Here is a 22,813-nt window from a genome sequence, read left to right as displayed (position 1 = left end):
CGGCATGCCTAGACTCTGTACCCGCTGCAGATTACTTTTCAGTACAGGGCCCGCGCAACCGCGCTCAGCGAAGCCATACGCAGCCGCCCAGGATGGAACTCCCCCCCCCCCTGCATACTTGCATGCGATGGAAGACAGTGTGCTTCCTCTCTTATTCAGTGAAATCGGCAATTTGTTTCGTTACATTGAAATTTGAATTTCTTTTTGCAAATGTGTACCGTTGCCGATGAATTTTTCTTGCACTTGAAGGACTGCAAAATTGTGCGAATTATTGGGCAATCGGAAAAAGCAAGTTTGGATTGGGGAAGAAATTTATTTTGTTAAATTTGTGTCAGTGATGAAAGGTACGATTTCACACCATTTCGACAATACCTTTGGATGAAATGTAGCCAGCCACACTTTAGCTGTCGCTCCACCCCCGCGACCGATGGTGTCGTGAGCAGTGGGACGACACTGTCACGAGAAGTGCTGGCAGCAGGGAGCGAATTGTTCATCTTTCCTGGCTTCCACGCATCGTACGCAACCTCCAGTACTGAATGAATGGGAAGACGGTGCACGTGATGCCGTGCTATCTCGGCACACCGGCTCGTTGCACACGCCACAGATTACCTCTGAAATAGGGCGGGTGGGCTGCGTGTGCGCTCAGGTACGCTAGAAAACGAGACATGTGGCAACCTGCACTCCCCCCCCAACCTCGTAAAGCACTTGATTGGGTTGTCCTCTCCTCCTTTCACCTTGCTCCTGGGAAGATTGTGCCTATCAAACCACAATCCTTCTCAGCACACCCTCGCACGCTCTCACTTGCACTCAAAACATAAAGCATGTGGGGTGCAGTACAATGTTCTCGCACTTGGACTTCGTATACGAATGTGAGGCTGCAGTGCGTTGGCTGTCACTCTTGGTCACGTGGCGTGCACTTCGAGAGGCACGTTCACAGGCAGCTGCTTGTAATTCAACCCTCTGCGTCTGCAGAAGTTTACGTTTTCACGGTAGTATTCCTTTGCATTGGCAGTAAAATTTCGTGACCGAAATTGTTTATAAACATACTTTGATATATTGAGGTTCTAAATACATGCTGTCTTATGGACCAGGAGTTATAGAAAGTTAAATAGTTGCTTGTTATATCAAGAATTTGGTAATGTTGAAGTTTGTTATACCGAGGTTTAACTGTATTTGTGTGCTATGACGATTTTCCCAAGGCTGACTTGAGTCCTTTTCTCCTCCGCTCAGCCGCAGCAGCCTGTACCGGGAGGATGACCTGTCGCTTCACCATCAACAGCAGCTGCAGCAGCCACTGTCGACGAGCCTGCATTCGTCATCACTGCAGCAGTCGTCGTTGTCACTGGCATCGCAGCCGTACCGGCACCAGACTCAGCGCCACGCGCCCATTGCCATCGATGGCGGCCACCACCACCGGAGCAGCCACACCCTGCAGCCGCCACACCTGGTGCAGGCCGTGCACCAGCAGCAGCAGCTGTCTCCCGTCAAGAAGCGCGTCAAGGAGAGCAGCCCGCCCAAGTGGGAGGCTGCGGCTGCCCTGCTGCCCTCCGCTGCGGCCACGGTGTCGGCTGGCCGACACCACGAGTCTTCAGTGCATGGGTGAGTTGGCTCCTCGGCAACTCTCCGGGACAGCTGTGTGGAAAATCTGGCTGCCGTAGTGGTCCTCAGATATTCCCTGGTAATTCTGTTACGGCTCATTTCTCCCCCAGCAACTACGTGGGAGCCGGCATTGGCAATCACGGAGGTGCCACTAGAGTTGCGGACCGGTATTTTTAGACACTGGTGATTTGAACGTGCTTGGTTATTCAGACAGCCTTGGTGCACCGTTACTGGTCCTATTACCTTAATAGTCTATAGGACCATGATAGTGTATAGTTGATAGTCTATAGTCTATGATAGTCCACAAATTGTGTATGTGTTAGAATCGAATACGACCCTGAATCTGTGTTGCCATACCACCATCGGCCCTTCAACATGGCCGCCTCGTACGTGCTTCAAGCATAGCTGCTGTAGCTTCCTCCATGTGCTGTAGTATGCATGCTTAGGTTAGTTTACTGTCCGTCTTCCGGTCTTCCAGCTTTCTGTGTTTGCTCTACAGTCAAGCCTCGTTAATACGTAGTCGGCTGGGAACAACATTTAGGTACGCACTAAACGATGTATGAATTAGCTGCCAGTGCCAGTTTAGAAGCTGCTTACCAGCCGGAAAAGAACTACGTTGCGATGCTCTCGAACACGCACACTCAGACTGGCTTTATTTGTGGGTAGGCACCAAAAAATCGGCGATCTTCACTTGCTGCTGTGGTGGCCTTGTGACATCTTCAAACTTGGTAAGGCGGTGAGCGAGTGTGTCCACGAGGCCCAACTTCACTGCAAAAGCTCGCATGACGCTCAAAGCATGAGCCGCGTCAGATAATGAAGGGCCGTCGTTCACTTCCACATCGGCATTGTCGTCGCCACTTTCGGTTGCAAATGGGTGTGAGGTGCGACGGCGGAAACAATGTCGCCACCCGGGAACTCCGCGGATGTAACAATGTTGACTTCCCAATAACATAAATGCAATGTGCCGCAGCAAAGACCATTGAACACCACAACGCCACCACTGCAAGTACACTGGCGGGGTGAAGAAAAAAAAAATCACGCAGGAAGTTCTCTGGGAGGTGTCTAAGTATGTGTAGGCATTGTGCCACTTGCTCATCTCCATGCAGTGCGGTGTCATCAATGTTAGCAACCTTGATCTGGCCAGTACAAAAGGCAGTGCTGCGGTGACACGAACTGGTGCGCACGGCGGCGCAAGGTGGATATGATAACGCAAGCAAAGTACTGCAGGTGACGGCGCCCGGTGCACTGATGATGTTTCGATCCTTATAAGCTGTTATCGCTCATTACCGCCTTATCCATCCGCGTCGAGCCATTATGAACCTTGAGCAAATGTGCACTGGTGGCACCTGCGTGTATGGCACGGCTGCGTGGACCTTACTTGAAGACGATCTGCGATGCGGGCAGAGATTGCTGACTGTTAATAGCTCCACACGCTGGGTTACTGCCGCTGCGCGCTGAAGAGAGACGCATGGGCACACATCTTGAAAGTGATTTGCGAAAGGGGCAGGATGCGTTTGTGCCGAAAGCTTCGTGACTGCTGCGTTCTCGCCGCTTCGTTCGCGTTGAAGTGACAGGCAGCATGAAAGTCACCCGCAGTTGCAGGCTTTATCTTGAAAGCGGTCGTCTTAAGGGACAGACGGATGAAGGGACATTTTTCTGGTTTCGTAAGCGTAGAAATGGCTATGCATTAAAAAAATAAAAAATTTTCTTCTGCGTGGTTACTACTTGAATTGGATTGGGTTCGACGGTGACAGCAAATTCGCACCCCTACCGGCAGCTTCTTTGCGTTACCGGAAGCGAATCTCGAAGGCTATGCTTTTGCGCTGCAATCGGCATGGCCACGTTTAAACGTCACTATCGCTGGCGGCTGTCGTCCAGGTGTCATAACGAGAATCTAACATCTGCACACGTGAGATTTTGCTGAATTTGTGCCTGTGCGTATAAAGCAAGAAAGAAAATAGTACGCACTAACCGTTTGGTGGGCACTGAGTGACTACGACCTAAACGGTCAGTTAATACATGGGGTTCAATAGGGCTGGGTGGGGGAATTTTTGCAACTACGTTTAAACTGCAATTGCACATTAAGCAGGTGCGTATTAACGAGGTTTGACTGTATCGGCCTGGAAGTGCCGACGGCAAGGACATGCCAAGTTCCTCGTGATGCCGCAATCAAAAGGAAAGTGATCACTTGTACTGAGATGGACGGAAATCGTGCCGCATCACAGGCGTTTGGAGTTCCTGATTGCATGTGCACTTTGCGCGAACAGGAGCTCCGGCGGCTGCTACGTACACTGTGGCCTTGCGGCCCCTATCGTCAAAGCGGTCTGCGATGCAGACAAGAGTCTGTGCATGTATGCGCACTGCGCTGTGTTCTCGTTGCTTAGCTCGCATCGAAGCGAGAGGCCGCACAAAGGTCAATTCGCTCGCTTCTGCTACCGCACTCCCCAAGCGGTAGCAGGCTAAGCGACGAGCGACGAAAATGCGTCTAAGTACAGTGTCAGTGTCAAAATTAGAGATTTTAGTTTTGACGCTGACACTGTACTTAGACGCATTTTTCATGTTTTTTCCATGTTATACGTTGGTCATTATTCCCATAGTCAAGCGGGTTTTATCACTGACTGAGCCTTAGGTGTTTGAAGTGTGTTATGTTGTGGATAGATTGGTTGGTAGTGAAGTGTAGGCGGTACTTCTTATGTCTGGTTTTTTGTCCCCGTTGGCTTGGAAAAAGACTATACTAGATCAATTGCCTCCTGTGCTGATCCACGTGTGGTTCTTGTTTGCTCATTCGATAATATGTGCCAGATAACATTCCTGAATGGTCGATAGTTTGCTGTTTTTTACTTCTAAAGTTTTGTGCGTGACTCGGCGTGAATAACCTACATAAGGCAGGCTTGTTGCGAAAATAAACTTAGTTTTGAGTGGCGCGAAGGTCTTGTCGTTTGTGTTCTTCTTCCTGAGTCCTGGTCTTCTGCGCCTTGCCTTTACTACTTAGAGCTTATGGGACAGTGAATGTGTTGAAAACCCATCATCTCCTATCAAAAACGCCAATTTTTGGCCTGTCCTAAGAAGATTTTCTAGTTATAACCAAAGCTCACAATGTCCGATACAGTATTTATCCAATTCAAGCGCGCACCTTTGTGGTTTTCTTATTCTCCTTCTTTTGTTGAGAAATTCACATTGAAAATTGCCTGCGCAGTGCAATCTGATACAAAACCAAAACTGCCTTCGAGTCATTCTTATGTTTTAACAAATGACTCGCTTGCGGCGAATCTGACTTTAGAAAAGTGGTCGCCATTGTGCAGCACATATTAGACCTCTGCCCATTTTTCCTGCTAAAAAATTGGGTGCACGTTATATTTCTGTTTTGTTTAGGAGCTTTAATATTGGGCAAATACTGCCAAATGAATGAACGGTGTGTTTGAAATTTTCTTTTGGATCTTTTGTAATTTGACCCGCTGGATAATTAGATCACTTTCGTTGGTCCCTGATGGTATGGCCAAAACTGATCTATCATAATTTCGGCGGCAACGCTGGCTTTAACAGTGGGATGTGGGCACTCAATAAGAAGTGGGTATGTGTGCTTTATTTGACTGTCAACGCTTTCTTATTGTCGGGGCTCCAAAGAACAACTCTAATAGTTTTTTATCTTTTGGTAAGAGGCATTGTTTATGCTTTCTTTTATGAAAACTTAATTGAAACAAATTTGCACCTTTCTTAAATTATTTCTCGGGTTTTACGTGCTGTAGGAGTTGAGGAGTACTTCGGGATAAAAACTTGGGAGGTTTATTTACATGATTTACAGTGAGAGTCAATTAACAGTGGTAGAGTCATTACGGGCCGGCAGCAACTCGGACGCTGCGGCCCGTGACAAGAAGCTCGAAAGAGATCAATGAAGGAAAGCTCTAGGAATGCTCTACGAATGCTCCCGGTCTGCGTCTTTTAAGCCCTTCGGTGTCTTGAAGACATGTCATGTTCGGCCAATGGGAGAGCCCGCTCAGGTGACATTATTTTCGGCCAATAGTAGGCGCCCGTGCGATGGAGTCGCACCCGGTGAAGAGAGTCGCTGCTTGGTGTTTGTCCGAGGGCTTTCTTCTCCCTGCGGTCTTGCCTTGCTGACTTGCAATGCGCCGTCACAATACAGTAGAACCCCGCTGTTACGTTCCTCACTGCTGCGTTTTCCCGGCTGCTACGTCGTTTTCATCCGGTCCCGGCATAGCTTCCATAGGATCCAATGTATAAGGAACCCCGCTGTTCTGTAGTAGCTGTGAAAACGTTCCCGCATGATACGTCGCAACTTAGCACCCCGAACCCGCCTGGGCTGAAGTAGGCAAAGTGCTCCAACCACCATTTTGGCTTTTGATGAGTTTTGGCTGGGCTTGGCCGGGTTTGGCTATGGAACTGGCTGCAAGAAGCCGCACGCCAGTTCGAGAGGCCGCCACTAAGTGGCCATTCGTGAAAAATGCTCTCATCACTGTGATTCTGGTCACCGCATGGTTGTTGGACGGGTCGACTCACGGAGGAAGGAAACTCGGGAGAGGCTCTGACGTCACTCTTAGTGAAGCTCTTTTTGGCCAATGGGAGAGCCCGCTCAGGTGACGCCATTTTCGGCCAATGGTAGGCGCCTGTGCGATGGAGTCACACCCGGCAAAGAGAGTCGCTGCTTGGTGTTTGTCCGAGGGCTTTCTTCTCCCTGTGGTCTTGCCTTGCTGACTTGCAATGCGCAGTCACAATACATGGGTAAGGGCGACGCCGCCAGATTGTCACGGCGCATTACAGCTGTCTTGCTTCGGGACCCACTTTACCCGCCACAGTGCCAGGCTCTTGCTCTACTTTCGGGAAGAGCCAAGCAGTGAATAGCTCCACCAGCTGCACACGAAGTGGGGTCCGCCAACTTGTTTGCATGTGCCGTGCCTCAGGCATGTGGCATCCGTGTTTCTGCGCTCCTTAATTAGCTGTGGTGCGATTTGATGTGGTCTGGGGAACTCGAAGTAGGCTCAGGAAATGGTCCCGTATCTAACAGTGCTTTAACCATGATTTGAGTAAGAGATTACGCCGTAAGGGTGACTTAGGATGAATTTTTACCACCAGGGGATCTTAACGTGCCTGCAATGGACGGGACACGGGCGGTTTTGCATTTTGCCCCCATGAAAACGTGGCCGCGGTGGCTGGGATATGATTCTGCGACCTCGAGCTTAGCAGCGCAGTGGGTCAAAAATGTGCCTCTTGTGAACTTTGTTGTGGTGGTAGCTTTGCATACACGATGCGTCATTCTGTTATGTGAAGCATGCGGTAGAAGTTCTACTTGTTTGAAAATACGTGTATTTACTTGTTCTAACATTCTGTTGTTTCTCCCTGCTGTGCTCTCAGGAGCCGTGCCGTAGTCCAGGGTGGCAGCAGCGGCAAGATCGGCAGCAAGGAGCGCCAGCGTAGCACCATTGTGATCCGTGACACTCCGAGTCCCGCCATCAGCATCATCACCATCAGCTCGGACTCGGAGGACGACTGTGACACACCCGCCTGGTGGGTAGAGGAGCCCCTGAACCTAGTTGTGAAAAAAGAACCCCGCTCCCCCGAACCGTGAGGGTGCTGTTGAGTCAGCACTAGATTGATAGGTCGCACCCTTGCAGTCATTCCTCCTCCTCTTGAGCTGTCTTGATTGGCTGTTAATTTTTACTTATTGTAGATGAAAAAGAAGCATGTCAGGAACCCCATGTTCGAGGCACCTTGCTGGCCTCACGTGAAGGAACGACCCGGCCTGAGGTTGTCATTGGCGCCGTGGTTTGGGTGCATAAAAAAGTGTCCACCTCTATTTTCTTCACTAATGACGAACCGTCTGTCTTGGTATTCGGTGAGAAAATAGGAGGAAAAGCTTTTGAAATGAAACAAATCGGGAAACGGAGAAAGAATATTAAACAAAGAACCTACAAAGGACCTATTAGTCTGTGCTGACTCACTGTTTGTGCTTTTGTTCGCTTAACGGCGGGCATGGCTCTAAGTTAAAAAAAAAAAAAAAACCCAGAATACCAGCCTGTGCATTTCAGACATTTAGCTCACTGAGCTCTTTTCCGAAATCTTGAAAGGAAATACAGTGTGTAATCTAAAAAAAATAAAGAAGCAATGTGTTGCAGCATGCCAGTGCCACCAAAAAATAAAGAAAACAGGAAAACAGTTGGATACGATTGGCTTAGAATAAACCGCAGATATCTTTCTGGGTCTTCCTCGGTCTCGCGTCGTTTCTTTAGTTTGGCAACCGGGAAGGGCACAACAGTAACTTCCACAACGGCCTGCCACTGCCTTTGACGCAGCATTCCAAGCTGCATGCCAAGTGCTTTTTCAGAACAGTCACATGCAGCTATTACTCAAGTCAACTGCAGAAGTGTGCTGCATCACAACAGGTGTGGCTCAACCACATGCAAGCGACGAAACTTTCTACAGTGTCCTGTAGGTTTGCCCGCCAAGCACCAACCACCCTGCAACACACATGTCGCTGGCCAGGACCCAGTGTTGGCAAATGACACTTCAGCGAAGAGCTTTCTTCCCCTGATGGCGCAGTTGTTGCTCAGACCCAGCTCCAGCATATTTCTGTTGGCAAGTTGCCAAGAGCACTGACAAGACGGTGGAAGCTGTTGACCTATGTTGAACTGCTCCCCCCGCATCACCTGCTTGTCCCTGCTGTCGTAGCCCTGCAGTTCTGTGCCAGTCACTACATTGCTTTTGCACAAAATTGCCCGGGTTCCACCGGAATTTGCACAACCTTCTCGGCCTCTCACCTTTGCTACTTTTTTAGTTCCATGCCCACCGAGAGAGCTTGCGTCGGAACCCTGCCTACACGTCGTCTTATTGCTGCTCTCTAACACAGTGGTTGTACCCCTCAGCACATCATTTGAACTTTAGATGCAAGACACAGAGAGCTGCACTCTTTGCTCAATGCTCCTCCCACCATCGTGCCGTCAAGATGGCCACGTTCCACTTTGAGATGTTATTGTCATCTTGTAACATCAGTTCAGCTTCTAGAATGAGTGCATCCTTGCATTTCTTTGCACCTGCATCACCTGCTTCATCCTAGCGTCTGCGCGTCGCACCAGATTGTCGCTCGTAAGGTCTGGCCTGGGGGTGAATGCTGTTGGGTGCACCGGGACCCGGGGCCATCTTTTTTTTTCAGATCTTGCAAGGTGTTCCACCACCCATGTGATCAGACATATTTCCAAGTTCTCGTCTTGCAACCTGCTCACGTGGCTGGATGACCAGCGCTGTTCACCACTGCTTGACTGTCTTACCTATTGACGAGACGTTGCACCTCTAATAAAAGCCACTGTGTTGATAGGTGCTCACTTCAGTGCTTTAGTTGAGATTGCTAATGGCCAAGTTCTGAGGCACCCTTTTTCTAGTGCATGGTAGATCTTCACACCTTGCACAAAATAAAGACAACAGCCTTACAACCCACAATAAGGCAGAATGTGGTGAGAGGTTCCGCCAACAACTCCAAGGCATGCTTACGGACATCCAAGAGCAGTGAGCTGCCTTGGAACCCCGTCGACCTTCTGGGAAATGTGTCGGCCATCAAAGAGGACATCAGACATGCACCATCTGCCACGTTGCGTGCGGAGAATTTCTGTGCCTAAAGGGTTGCCCCAGAATCGGGGTACATCTACCCACACACGAGAGAATAAAGCACTGTTTTTTCTGTCGCCGGTCTGTATTCTGCCTTTTCGTGCTTGATGTGTTGACTGCAACTCTCTCTGCCCTTGTTTTCATAGGTGGAACGTCTGCAGGGTTTCAGTACCTTTCGACCATAGCTGTTCAATTTAACGTGTTTTAATCGTCGTGACTCCCACCTCAGAGGTGGTGTGGTGGTGGTGGTTGCTTGGTAGCACCCCGGACGCATGGAGTGTCGCACAGCCGACTTGCATGAGCACACACAGAGTGTGGAAGGTGAAGTTGCATGAATAAGCATGGGAATGCAGGCAGTGAATTTGCACCATGAGACACGGCGCATTAGCAATGAACGTGCACTGAAAATTCAATAGCGATTTAGTGGTAAGTGCGAGAGAAAGCTGTCGGCATTATGCCCCACGTCTTTAAGGTCCCAGATCCACGATTGAAAGTGCGTTCACCAGCTTGCAAAGTGTTAAGGAGCTAAGCTCTCGCATTCCATCTCAACTACGCGACCAACTTCATGAATTTATTTTCTGCTTTGACACTTTTAATGGTAATGCATTGGAGTGCATAATAACGCTGTGTGATAGCAGTGAACTCGTGCTGTGCAACGAGAGGGAAGAAAATTTATTCAATTTATTTATGGGGTTTTATGCGCTAAAATTATGGTTTACTTACTCAGAGACTCCGGATTAATCTTGACACCAGGGGTTCGATAACGTGCACCTAAATTCAGTACACGAGCACTTTTGCATTTTGGCCTTATCGAAATGCAGCTGCCATGGCCAAATATAAACCCCGCAACCTCGTGCTTAACAGCTGAACGAAATAGCAGTCGAACCACCACAGCAGGTAACGAGTGGAACGAGCGAAATTGCTAGAGCACACGTGTATTTGCATAGTCAAACCTAGTTTGAGCACTGAACTTGAATGCAACTAACACACAAAGTGCAGTGCAGCAGAGCCTCGTTCACGCGCTTTTGCAAAAGCCGCGAAAAGAAACGTACTAACCGGGCAAACGTACGAACCGAAGTAGCCAAAAATTGCTTAACTATTCGGATATTATATGTTATGCTCGAAGCTTCGCGCAGATCGTTGCGGCGCGAGGCGCGTCGAGCTGGCGGTGTTTTACGGCCCGAGACGCGTTCTGTCGTTTTCCCATCGCGGCTCGTTGTGAGGGGGCGACGGGAAACGAAATCGAGCTGCTGGGCGACGCCGGCGAAGTGAAACGTGATGCCCGCATCGCGCCGCCTGCAGCTGGGTAGGGCAGCGCGTTTGAATCGTCGCTTACTAATCCCGTGCAGTACGCTGCCAATGGCACCACGCGTTGCGAAACGGAGAGGCGAAGATGCTTATCGCGATAGGTTTGGCGGTGAAGGCTGCGAATGGCGCGCGCGGTGAGCCCGGAGGAGATTTGCTGCAGTGGGAAACCGTGTGCGCGCCGGCGCTTTGACGCGAGGCGGGCGGGCGAGTATTGTGGGGAAGCTGCCGCGGCGGGCAGCTGTTGCGTATCGCGCAGTTTCTTTTTTACGCGGAATCTAGCGGGATCGGATTTTGGCGACGTAGCGTGCGTTGGTGCCAGAAAATCGTGTTGTCTGGGAACGTGTGAACCGGTCGGAAAATGACCGCAACTCTGGTGGGTCATTTTTTTGTGTTCTCGAATGGGAACGTTGGCGCCAGGAAATCGTAGGAGACGGAACGTATCCACGAGGTTCTACTGTACAGCCTTGCACTCGCGATGGCAATGAACCTGCACGAGCCCAAACGAAATGCATGCCGTGAACGTGCTCGAACACACAGTGAGGGCAGCCAGTGAACTTGCTCGAGCGAACATGAGCGCGTAGTAGAGTTTGAGCAATGAACTTTGCACGGACACAAATGCAACGCGTCGAGTAACCTCGTGCACGTTGAGCGATAGTGTGCTTGCATGGAGTCTGCACGGAATGCAGGCAGCAGCGAATTTAAGTCGGCACCGACGACAGACGAGCAGTTCACTTGCATGAACGTGCACGGAGCATGTATGCAGTGAAGCCCGCACGGGCATGTTTGCGACCACCGTAGTGGTTACCTCCGCCCATTGGCAAATTGCGATGCTGCTTATGGGCATTGGTTTGTTCTGAGCGGGCACAGACAGGGTGCAGGCTTTGTTTTTATTCGCGAGATGTGTGATGTGTACTTGACCGGGGCGGCAGCGGTAGTGTGCCCCTCCCCCTTCTTTTTCCCTCTCAAATTTGTGTTCCAGGATGTGCCGCAAAACGACGTGCTATAACCCCCCCCCCCCCCCCAGATAGCTATCCTGGCTGCGCGATGATACGGCAATAAAGATGCGATCAAAGTTTCGGAATGTTCCAGTCAGGAAATCAACGGAAACTGCTGAAGAAAGGTACCGTACAATCTGGCGTAACGGTCGCGCGGCCTAAATTTACGCCTCGGGGTAAAAAGAGACGTCCCTCCTTTCCCAAGTTTAGGCCGCGGCACGGGCACCCCCACGCGGCGCTGAGCCCCGCGCGGAGCCGGCGCGATTCGCGGTGAAGATTGCGCGTGCATCGCGGTCTCCCGACCTCGCCGTTCGGGCGTCGCCGCAAAAGTCGTCGACTGCAGCGCTGGCGGCGTCGCGAGGTTGGTCTCGTGGCGCGATTTGCTCGAGGGAATTTCGCGCAGACGTATTTGAACGGTTAACTTTCCTCTGCGTTTCTGACGAGGGAACTTTTTTTTTTTTTGCATCAACAAGGTACCAACCAGAGTGTACTCTTCGGTATTAGTTAAATATGAATAGTTTCGCGGATGATTCGCGACCAGTCCGGTTTATAAACGATAACGTCTCCTCGGGCGACGGCCGATATCGGACAGGGCGTTGTGGGCGCGGTGGCGTAGATGCGTACCGCGCTTTGCGTCGGCCTCCTCTTCCGCTGGTCGGGCAGTTGTCTTGCGAAGCCCCGTCGACGAAGCGTCGTCGCCGGTAGACCTCGGCCACCTGTTCTCCGCCAATCTCGGACTCTGTTCTGTCGACCGGACGGCTGTCGTTCGACACCGCGCGCCTCCCGATCTGGAAGGCTGTGGGCGCCGCTATAGCAACGGGTACGAAGGCGTCGCATTCGTTGGGGGGGGGGGGGGGGAAGAGAATCCCGCGCCACGCGAAAAACGTGTGCGGGGAGGGCCAGGAACCAAAACATTCGGCTCGTGCTTCGCGCGAGAGTCGCGTTTTCATCCCGCGCGCGCGGATTCGCTTTGGTTGCGCCGCACGCGGTGTCGGCGCCCTCGGCATTGCGCCAGGAACGGTGTCGACCGTGGACCGCGACGCATCCGGTCTCGCGAAATCTCGCGAACGTGTCCCCGAAAGTGATCGCCCAAGAATACCCGGATCTGCCACAGATTTGCGGTAGCCTGCATGCCAGCGACGACGAATGACGTACCGAACGAAACCTGGGCAAGAGGCTCCCAGAGTCGGCGCATACGGCAGCGAGCATGTTCCCTTTCCAAAGCAGAGATGCGTTTATATACTTTTTGCTCGTGCGTGCATAGACCTGAAAAAATTGGACTCCCCCCCCCCCCCTTTTTTTTAGTGTGGCCTATACACGAGAACTTGCGGTATAGCTACATGGCTTAAGCTGTACTGACCGAGCATTGCTGACACTGCGCACGCTGCACAAAACCAAGTCATGTACAGTGAAACGAGTATGTGTCGTGTAGAATAACTGACCTTTGAGGATTATGAAAATTTTGCACTTTAGCCGTAATTTCACACAAAAAAAGCACATGCAGTTTTATGTAAAGAACTGTGTTTGGATGGGTTGAAAGAGTTGGAAAATATTCACTCCTTCACTCTCAATTTGCCGTTGAAAGCTGCAAAATAGGCAAAGGCCTGGTGTAAAGTACCTGTGGGTACCAGTTTTTGTTGTGCGGTGGGAGGCTGTGGCCAGAATAATAGTTGGGCAAAATTTTATCACTCGTTCTCGTGGCACGTCGTAACCTCCAACCAGCTTGTGTGGCTCTGCATGTGGAGAACCACGAAGGGAAAAAAAAAGCTATTGAGGCTGAATGCCAGTGCTTAGTTGATTTCCTGAAAGGCCAACTGCAGTGAAGTTTCACTTTGGCTAAACTGGTTATAAATGGTTAGCATGTGATACTGCAGCAATCTTGGCTAAGCTGCAGCGTTGATTATTCGCTGATTTTCTTGTTAGCAAACTGCGCTCGTGGTGTATTGTGTGTTCCTTTTGCTTGTCCTTTTTTTTTCTTTTTGCACAGTTTTAACCTTTCTTCAAGTATGAACCAACTAGCCCTCAAGAACATCCTACTAAATTTATATAGCACCAGAGTGATAATGGTGGCTTTCTCTCCTTATCCTTTCTCGAGTATCAGTGTCAAGAGCATCTTCGTGAGCCCTTTGTGACTCAACCACTCATGTTTCAAACATAGTTTTGCTTAAAGGCTGCTCTATTCTACACTTCTGAAATTATGCTTTTCTTGCGTGACCCAAAATTTCATTAAAGTTTGCCTTTAATAAATCTACAAACAGCTTAACAGTGCGTGTTGATATCCCATCCTCACCATTCTATTCTCTTCGTTTTCAAACTTGATCATTAGCTTGAATGGCAAGTTGGCTTTATCATCGAGTTGTCTGTATTATCATAATAATAATAATATTTGGGGTTTTACGTGCCAAAACCACTTTCTGATTATGAGGCACGCCGTAGTGGAGGACTCCGGAAATTTTGACCACCTGGGGTTCTTTAACGTGCACCTAAATCTAAGTACACGGGTGTTTTCGCATTTCGCCCCCATCTAAATGCGGCCGCCGTGGCCGGGATTCGATCCCGCGACCTCGTTCTCAGCAGCCCAACACAATAGCCACTGAGCAACCACGGCGGGTCGTATTATCATTGAGCAGCGTCATGTAGAAAGAATTGCGACATTATTCTTGTCAAAAAAACTTGCTTTCTCTCTTCCCACGGCGCATGGTCCTGCGTGCAGGCACTGTGGTTGGGTGAGCTGATCAGTGACGTAACACGCTGTTTCATAACATTTTGAGGCATCAAGAATATGGCTTGACGTGTGTTGTATGCGTGCAGTTCGTCGTGCAAGGGTGGCCGTGGCTGCCGCCAGTGTGCAACTCAGCAGCAGGCCTCTTCTGCGTCGCTGCGTCCCCTGCAAGCGGCTGCCGCGGCAGTGCCCTTGGTGAGCTCTACGTGCGCCAGCGTGGTGCCACTAACTCCCGAGGAGGAGCGCGGCTCCTACCAGTCGACGCCTAGGCAGGGTGAGCATTGTGTTGCATGGTCTTCTAGCTAACAGTGGGGGTCACCCGTTCATGTTCTGTTGCACTTTGCTGCGACCAATCTGAAAGTTTGGTGAGTAGGTGCTATAAAGAACAACACTAAATTGAGACGTATTAGTAGATTATGTGTCTGGGATACAATGTAGCCACTCTTACCCTGATAAGGAGCTTGGTAAGCCAACAAAGACTGGGAGTGACACCGTCGTGGGCGTTTGTGCAGCAGCTCGCTGTGATGCAAGGGATTATGACAGCACCTGCTGCACTGGCATAATTGTGTAGCGGTTGCTTGATGAAGAAAGCAGACTCAGTGTAATGAGTTTTGGAAAGATTTTTTTGGTGCCATGATTTCTCAAGTGTGATAAAATATTTTTAAATTCATTACAGCTCACTGATGTACTGTGAGGCTTTGGTTCAATACTCTTACAAAAGAAGCCGGCTTTCACTTTTTACGAGGCGAGGTCGGCGTGAAATTGTGTTCTATAACCAAGGCTTTTAATACGTCTTTTCTATGGGGGCTTTGCCAAGACCAAGCCAATTCGTTGTAAAGTGCGGTGCAATCATGCGGATCGAGGGAAGTATAATGAAGGTTCCACTATATATATATATATATATATATATATATATATATATATATATATATATATATATATATATGTATTATAAAGGAGGTTTATTCGGGTTCGCAGCGACCGCCGGTTCTACGATGCACCGAGCACAGTCCCCAAGGTCGAGCTTCCGCTGCACGCTTGATGCTGCCGATGCTGCTGACTGCGCGCACGTTCATCTTCCTTACAATATAGGTTATAGAAGGTTATAGCAGCGATGCATGGCTGGCGTCTGCATGTAGTCTTCCAATGTAGTAGTATCCCCTTGTTTTTGGTGGTGGGTGGCCACCATCACCACCGAATTTCTCAAGGTTTGTATGGCCATCCCCTTCAAGATCGACCCCTATAAAGAGGCTGCATTGAAGCAACTTTCCAGTTCTCTTTGAAACAAAATGAAGACACCTTCCCAAGGCATCCATTCCTTCACACTGAAGGCAACACAACTGTACGAAAACTGTCGCCTTTCCTAGTAGCTAAATGCCCGGCAAACATGATTGGACCTGGTTACAAAGCCTCAAAGGTGGCAAGGGGATACCTCCTCCTCGAACTGAACTTAGCAGTATCGGTGACATTACCGTAACAATCTCTGCAATGCTCGCTCAACACAAGTGGGGAGTAACATCAGATAGGGATAGTGGTGTTCGTGGGTTGCAAAAAGCAAGAAGCGATAAGAAGGCTGCATAGTACTTTATTGGGTGGCAGCTAGAATGTCATCTGGCTGTACTCATGCAGGTGTTCGCTTCGTGTAGAGCTTCTGCTGACGTCGCTTGGTGCGTCACTTATCACGCCGGTAACAAACTATGGCGGCTTGTATGAAAGGTTTCCTGTACCTTTGTGAGGAACTCCTTGAAGGATTCCAAGAGCAAAATGTAATTAAGGTACAAAGAATAGCACTCCGACAAAATGGACCAAGAGATCCCCACAAAACATGTGGCACTCACCTTTGGTACCAGTGCTGTTCCTAGTTAATTTGATGCAGGATATTTGAAAATCAATGTCGGACCGTACGTACTAAACCCAGGGCGGTGCTTGAAGTGCCAGAGTTTCGCCCGTGCATCATGATCATGTAGAGGCAAAGAAACATGCGCGAAGTATAGTACCAATGTCTTTGTGACAACTGCAAAGCCCCTGCACAATGTGTCGATTGCAAGGGAGACCATCCAGCCTACTTACGGAGCTGTCCTTGCTGGAAGAGAGAAAAAAGAATCATCGCAATCACCATAAAATAAAAAAAAAATCTCATTCTGTGCCGCGAGGACAGGCCTAGGGCACTTGCCTCAAGTAAGCTGCCTCAGTGCGGTGCAGCAGGGGGCAGCACCACACTGGTTTGAGGGGTCTACAGGGTCCACACACGGTATTCCCCCTTGGTGGCCGCAGCCAGTGCTGCCCCATTATCATCGAATGTGGGCCTGCAGACCGTAGTGTCGCAGGGCCCAAATCTAAACCGATTACCACGGCCTGAGACGCACGTCTCAGCGCCTGGCTCTCTAGGTCTCAGTGCCTCGGAGAAGGCGATGGAGGTTGACCTGCAAACCCCAGCGTCATTTACGCCGGAACATTCGCGCCCCTTGAGCATGCCAAGAAGGACAAGGCTCTTGAGACCACGTTGGGAAAGGTATAGGTAACCGGTATGGTTACGTTCCTTGTATTCATATATATTTATCTATCCTTAGCACGTGCTCTTGAACGCAACATAACTTTTTTCCCCGGTATGGCTACACAAATAATTCAGTGGAATGCCAAACAATCCAGACGATGTCAAAGATCTACTGGAGGAATATCAGCCAGGGCTGTTCTGTGTTCAAGAAACACACTTAAAGTCAACACACAATAACTTTTTCAGGCAGCACATAGTTTTTGATTAAGATCGAAATAATGGTAATTCTTCTCCAGGCAATGTGGAAATTATAGCTCAAAAGTCAGTTGCATGCCAGCATGTGTTGCTTCAGAGCTCATTCGAGGCAGTGGCTGTTCCGGCCATATTGTTAAATCAACTTGTAACTAATTGTTATATATATATATATATATAGCCTATATATATCAACTGATGCATGGTTTAATGCAGCAGGGTTTGAAAAGCTGATTGACCAGCTTCCTGAGCCCTATTTAATAATCGGAGACTTCAATGCTGACAACACATTTTGGGATGACTCAAGATCTGATGCGAGAAGTCGGGTAAAAGAAAATTTCCTTTTGTCATCCGGAGTCTGTCTGTTTAACAAGGCGGAGCCAACTTTTTACCATATCATGCTTAACCCACGCACAAATGTATTTATAGATTTAGCCATAGGGTCAGCATCACTTCTTCCATACCTAGAATGGGGAGTTATTACTAATCTGTATGGGAGCAAGCATTTCCCAATGCTCCTAGATGCAACAAAATGGCACGATGGACCAGCTTACCCCAAAACATGGAGGCTTCATGGTGCAACCTAGTTGAAATTTAGAAAGCTATGTACACTGCACCTGGAAGATGTGGGACACCTAAGTGTAGAGGAAATGACCAGCTATATCTTTGCACTTTTCGTTGGGTTAGTTGGTGCATGCTTCTTACCATGAAAACGATGCAACACACCAAGAAAGAGACAAATGAAAGCAAAGGGCATCACTCGCCACTACTTTTATTGTGTTCTTCATTTCGGGAATTCCTCAATGCCCGCACGCACACACAATCTGCATTCTGTCCCGCCGCATCGCATGCAGCTTGCTCCTCTGATTACTTCACTCGCTGGGTTCGTTGTCGCACACTCCCCGCATGCCGATCGTGCACACACGCCTTCCATATTCTCCCTGCCCGCCACACACTGTTGCCTGCCGTCCCGTGCCTGCGACTCCACGCCACCTGGCGGCGGCCCGGTACCCTCACAGATCCCCCCACAACCCTTTATCGTGTGAACAGGGCTTCCAAGGCACATAAGGGCTCAGCTGGTCTGCATTAGCGAGGCCTTTCTGTTTCCCTGTAGCCGAGTCTCTGAGTCTGTGGGTATTGCGTCCAATGTGTGCAGTCACTCTAAATGGGCCTTTGCGTCGAGGGGCAAACTTGGCTATGAATCCAGTGGCTGCCTTACTTTGCGGGTGTGTGTCCCAGAGAACCAAGTCTCCAACCTGGAAGGTAGCTGGAGTGCACTTTTTGTTGTAATACTTTGCCTGGCTGGCTTTTGCCAAAGTTAGGTGGTCCTGTGCAAAGGCCCAGGTATCTTGAAGGTACACATCCAGTTGAGCAGCTAGGGCATGAGGCGCAGAAGAGGGCACGTCGGTGCCAGCTGCCTGATTGTGGTGGCTCCACGGGTTCCGTAGTTCCTGCCCATAGCACAAGAAGGCAGGCGTAAAGCCAGTAACTACACTTTCAGACGTGCACATTGCAAACGCCACTTCGGGCAGCCTTTTGTCTTAGTCCCTGTGGGAAGTGCAGTAGCCCACCAGGCATTGTTTAACCGTTGCGTTATGGCATTCCACAGTCTATCCTGCCGGTCTGTGTGGGACTGTGTTGCTCTTCTTCATTCCTCAGTGCTGGAGAATGCCTTTCCGCAGTTTACTTATGAATGGTTTACCATTGTCGCTAGAGATGGAGCTAGGCACACCATGCCGGCAAAAAACATTGGTCATTTTATCGATGATCAATTTGAAAATAGGTGCACATAATGGGAAAAGCTCCACAAACTTCGTGAACTTGTCCAGCACCACCAGGATGTACTTGTGGTGCCGAGGGGTTGTGGGCAGTGACCCAATAAGGTCGACACTTAGCTGCTGCATTGGGTGGGTGGTCCATGAACTGTCCATCAGTCCTTTTGGTTTTTGCCGGTGAGGTTTCAAAGCCTGGCACTGCTAGCAGCTGCGGATGTAACGGGAGATATCTGACCAGATACCTAGCCATTTGAACCGGCTCTTCACATGTTTCCAAGTTTTAAAAAATGCTAAATGCCCACTTATGGGGTAGTCATGCTCCATTTTCAGTGCCATGTCTCGTAAGTGTTCAGGAAGCCAGGCGACCTTACGTTCACTGACCGTGCACATAAAGATACCATTGTTTAAGGTTTCGCTGTCATCAGCTATGGTCTGTACCCTCTTGGACTCTTTAGCGTCACCAGGTAGCAGGCCAGACTTTAAGTATTGCAGCAGTGGATCCTTGCGTTCTTCCAACTGGAACTTTGCCGTGTCGGTGAGTTGGAACACATCAGTCACGTCAACAGGGGCTACTAGTTCAAAACAAATGGTTTGTTGTGGCTCTTGCACTTCGATTGGAAATCAATCCTCCGCTAAACAAGGCTGAGCAGATTCGGCAGCAGGGATTGGGCACCTGCTTAGTGCATCTGCTGGGATGTTGGCCTATCCTTTACGATGCCTTATGGTACAGTTGAACCCTTGTAATCTCAACACCCAACGTCGCACTCTGCATGATGGCTGCTCAGTTGTAAACATCCAAGCCAATGATGCATGGTCACAATGCGTTTCAAATGATGTGAATTCTACATACAGTCTGAATCTATCGACAGTCCACACCACATCGAGGCATTCCCATTCTTGGACAGTATGGTTCTTTTCATCAACACTGAGGGTGCTACTTATAAATGACACTGGCCCGAGTTCACCTTCGACTTTCTGCAACAACACTGCCAATACGCCAGTGCCACTGGCATCTGTTTCAATCACAAAGGGCCTGTTCAGGTCGGGCAATGCCACAGCCACCTCTCCTGTCAGTGTTAGCCTCAGAGTCTCGAATGTTGTCTGTTGCTCGGCACCCCAAACCCAATGGGCTCCTTTCTTGAGGAGAGCTGTCAGGGGCCTGGCTTTGTCAGAAAACGAGGGGATAAAATTTCTGTAGTATCCCACAAGGCCCAAGAACATTGGAGCTCCTTGACTGTTTTAAGTAACTGCAACCGCTCGCACCCTGTCCGGGTCAGAATGACATTGGCCTGGAGAGATTACATGTCCAAGGAACTTTAAAAGGAACTTTAATGCCTGTTCACAGCATGTAGCTTTGCTGGGATTGATTGTCAGACCTGTAGAGTCAATTCTTCGCAGTACCTCATCGATATGTTGTAGGTGGTCCTCAAAAGTTTCTGAGTAAATGAGCACGTCATCAAGAAATGCCATGCAGTAGTTGCGTTTTATGCCTTCTAACACTTTGTCCATGAGAGACTGAAATGTTGCCGGCCCACCTGCTACCCCAAATGGCATTCGCTTAAGTTGAAACACTCCTCTATGACACAGGAGTGCAGTCTTTGGTACATCTTCGGGAGCAACTGACACTTGAAAGAAGCCCTGAGCAAGGTCGAGGCTCGTGAACCACCTAGCGCAGTCGAGCTGAGCCAGTACTTAGTCTGTGAAGGGTATGCGATATGCTGGCACAGACTGACTGGGAGCTTACCGTTATCATTGAAAAGGAAAATATACCATCACTGCATTTTAGCAGTTCTGACATTTAGGGCAGAGACTTGGCGACTGGCAAAGAAGCTTGAGAACAAGTTAAAGGGAAGCTGAAACACTTCTCGAAAAAAATGAGTTTTCTGCGGCATTCTACAGTTTTGAGTCCCCTGAACAGGAATATCTCGTTCAAAAAGGGCGGAAACAAGCGCAAGCGGCTGTTTTTTCATGAAAACGCGCACCAGCGCCTCAGGGTATCGCGCGAACGCCGCTGTTGCCCGTGATTGGTCGGAGCCGCTGTGATGTCAGTGGCGGCAGTCGCCGGTCGGCGCCGCCGTTTCAGAGCGGAGCACGCTGTTCTGTTCTGGCTTCATAGCTGAGTTGTAAGCATTATGGAACGTTCTCGCTGTCTCGGACAGCTTGTATTTTCACCGTACATGTTTGAACCAACAGCCGATACGAAAAACGATGGCGGCAACGGCGGCAACGACGATGTTGAGTGTGCCAAAAGCGAGAGCGATGTGTGCACCTTCTCGCGCGTTGGAAATCTTAGCTGTTAAGTATGCTTTTTTTTCATGTAGCTGCACGTTCCAATGACGGGAGAAAAAATGCGCTAAAGTGTCACTGGGAACTTGCTGCTGGAAGAATGCCGAAGCACTAACTTCTCATTAGATTGTAAACACAGGTACAATTCCGCGATGTCAAGCACCTTGCCGCTGCTTGTCTAAAGTCCCGTGGTTTTCTGAGCGTTGATACACGATCGCGAATATAAGTGCCGCGCTTCAAAGCGCGCACATGCAGTGCTACGAGGTACAGTCATGGAAGTTGCTTATCATACACATCCAGATCGAGATGGTCAGGGGGATTATATGTACAATATTCAGAATATGGTTCGACGACTTTGGGATTGTGGCTCGATCAAGAATCGGTATGCGCGCTCCATGCTAGTGTTGACATAAAGATATTAGGCAGTTTTAGCACCGCCGTGTGGTAAACATGATAACTGCAACCGTACGTCGAATGTCACTAGGCAAGCCTATACTCCATTTCATACCTCAGGTGCAACGCTGCGGAAGCTACGCACGAAGTCCGGTTACCAAAATTTATTACTGCGCGCGTTTCCGTCTATAGTTCGCAGCGTGCCAGACGCTGTATAGCAACGCTAGCAACAACGCGTTTCCGCATTTGTCGTAAGGCTATCCGGCTATCGCGGAAATGGTCCGAGCACAGCACAGTTGATTTCGTCGGCACGAACTTATCTCTCCTCACCGCACAGCGCTGCAAGCTTCTTGTCCTTCGGGAACCTGTGAAACACCACATTGTCTCGCCCGCGTGTGTTGCGCAGCCGAATGCTGCACAGAACGAGGGTATGTTGGGCGCCCTTGGCTGTAGGCACTCACGCAGCACAGAAGGGAAGAACAGTTTACGAAAATCGCAAAACAAACGTGAGCGGCGGCGGCGGCAAATCTCTCGTAGCGTCGTTCAGTAAAGCACAGGACGGAAAGAGGCATGCCAGCGCATGCCAGCACGCCGGTCCGGCAGCTCGGTCCCCGCCAGTGACGTCACTCTCGCCGGTTCTCTCTGGCAACCACCTCACCCGGCGCTCCGGGAAGCGATGGGGGCGTGTCCGCGGGGGTGATTTTTAAAGCGATTTCCACCCCTTATATTAACAAAACGAAGAAAAAAATTTCAGAACCGTCAAATATTAGGTCTGTTCTTCCCAATCCCAGCAATTCATGGAAATTGAAAACCGTTTCAGCTTCCCTTTAATTAGGACTTGAGACTGACTCCAACCAAATAACTGAATTTTATTAGCCCGACGTTTCGGAGCCCATTCGGCTCCTTCTTCAGGGGGGTTGTTCTTCGGGGGTGGCGGTGTGCCGCTTTTAAAGCATCTTTTTTGAAGAAAGGAGGGGGGGGGGGAACACGGGAGGTGGGGAGACACTTCACAGACGGAAAGGTGGGGGGGGGGAACAAAAGGAAAGGGGGGGGGGTGTGTTGTTGAGCGCTTCCATGGTGCTGGGATGACCGGTGCTGGGGGGAGTGCTCGCGACGGTGCCCTTGATGGGGGGGGGGGGGGTTACAGGGTCGCGCCGACGTTCTGTGTTGGTGAAACAAGCGGGAGTCTATCTGGCTGCGCGTCCTTTTCTTCTTTTCGTCAGGTCGCCAAGGCCATGGACATATACCGAGGGTAGGTTGCCCTTCACGCGGTTTAAGTTATTCCCCGTATTCTGAATGTGCCATGACTCCAGTAGTAGTCTCTTTCGCCAGTTCGTTTCTGTTTGAAGGATTTCAGTTTCCTTGAAAGCGATTTTGT

The 22,813-nt window shown here is 49.7% G+C and overlaps 1 protein-coding gene across 6 annotated transcripts in view; it reads left to right on the top strand.

Moving 5' to 3' along the window:
- Positions 1-22,813, top strand: part of Hipk (Homeodomain interacting protein kinase) — a 102,315-nt gene that overhangs the window by 44,220 nt on the left and 35,282 nt on the right. For all 6 annotated transcript variants that reach the window (XM_070536253.1, XM_070536254.1, XM_070536257.1 and 3 more), the window contains exons 8-10: positions 1,231-1,599; positions 6,967-7,119; positions 14,325-14,509. In XM_070536253.1, the coding sequence (XP_070392354.1) occupies positions 1,231-1,599; positions 6,967-7,119; positions 14,325-14,509 (707 nt within the window). The remainder of the gene's footprint in view (positions 1-1,230; positions 1,600-6,966; positions 7,120-14,324; positions 14,510-22,813) is intronic.

This window comes from Dermacentor albipictus, chromosome 3 (genome assembly GCF_038994185.2).
Source record: "Dermacentor albipictus isolate Rhodes 1998 colony chromosome 3, USDA_Dalb.pri_finalv2, whole genome shotgun sequence".
Classification (NCBI taxonomy): domain Eukaryota; kingdom Metazoa; phylum Arthropoda; class Arachnida; order Ixodida; family Ixodidae; genus Dermacentor; species Dermacentor albipictus.
This window is presented reverse-complemented; position numbering and strand designations above follow the sequence as displayed.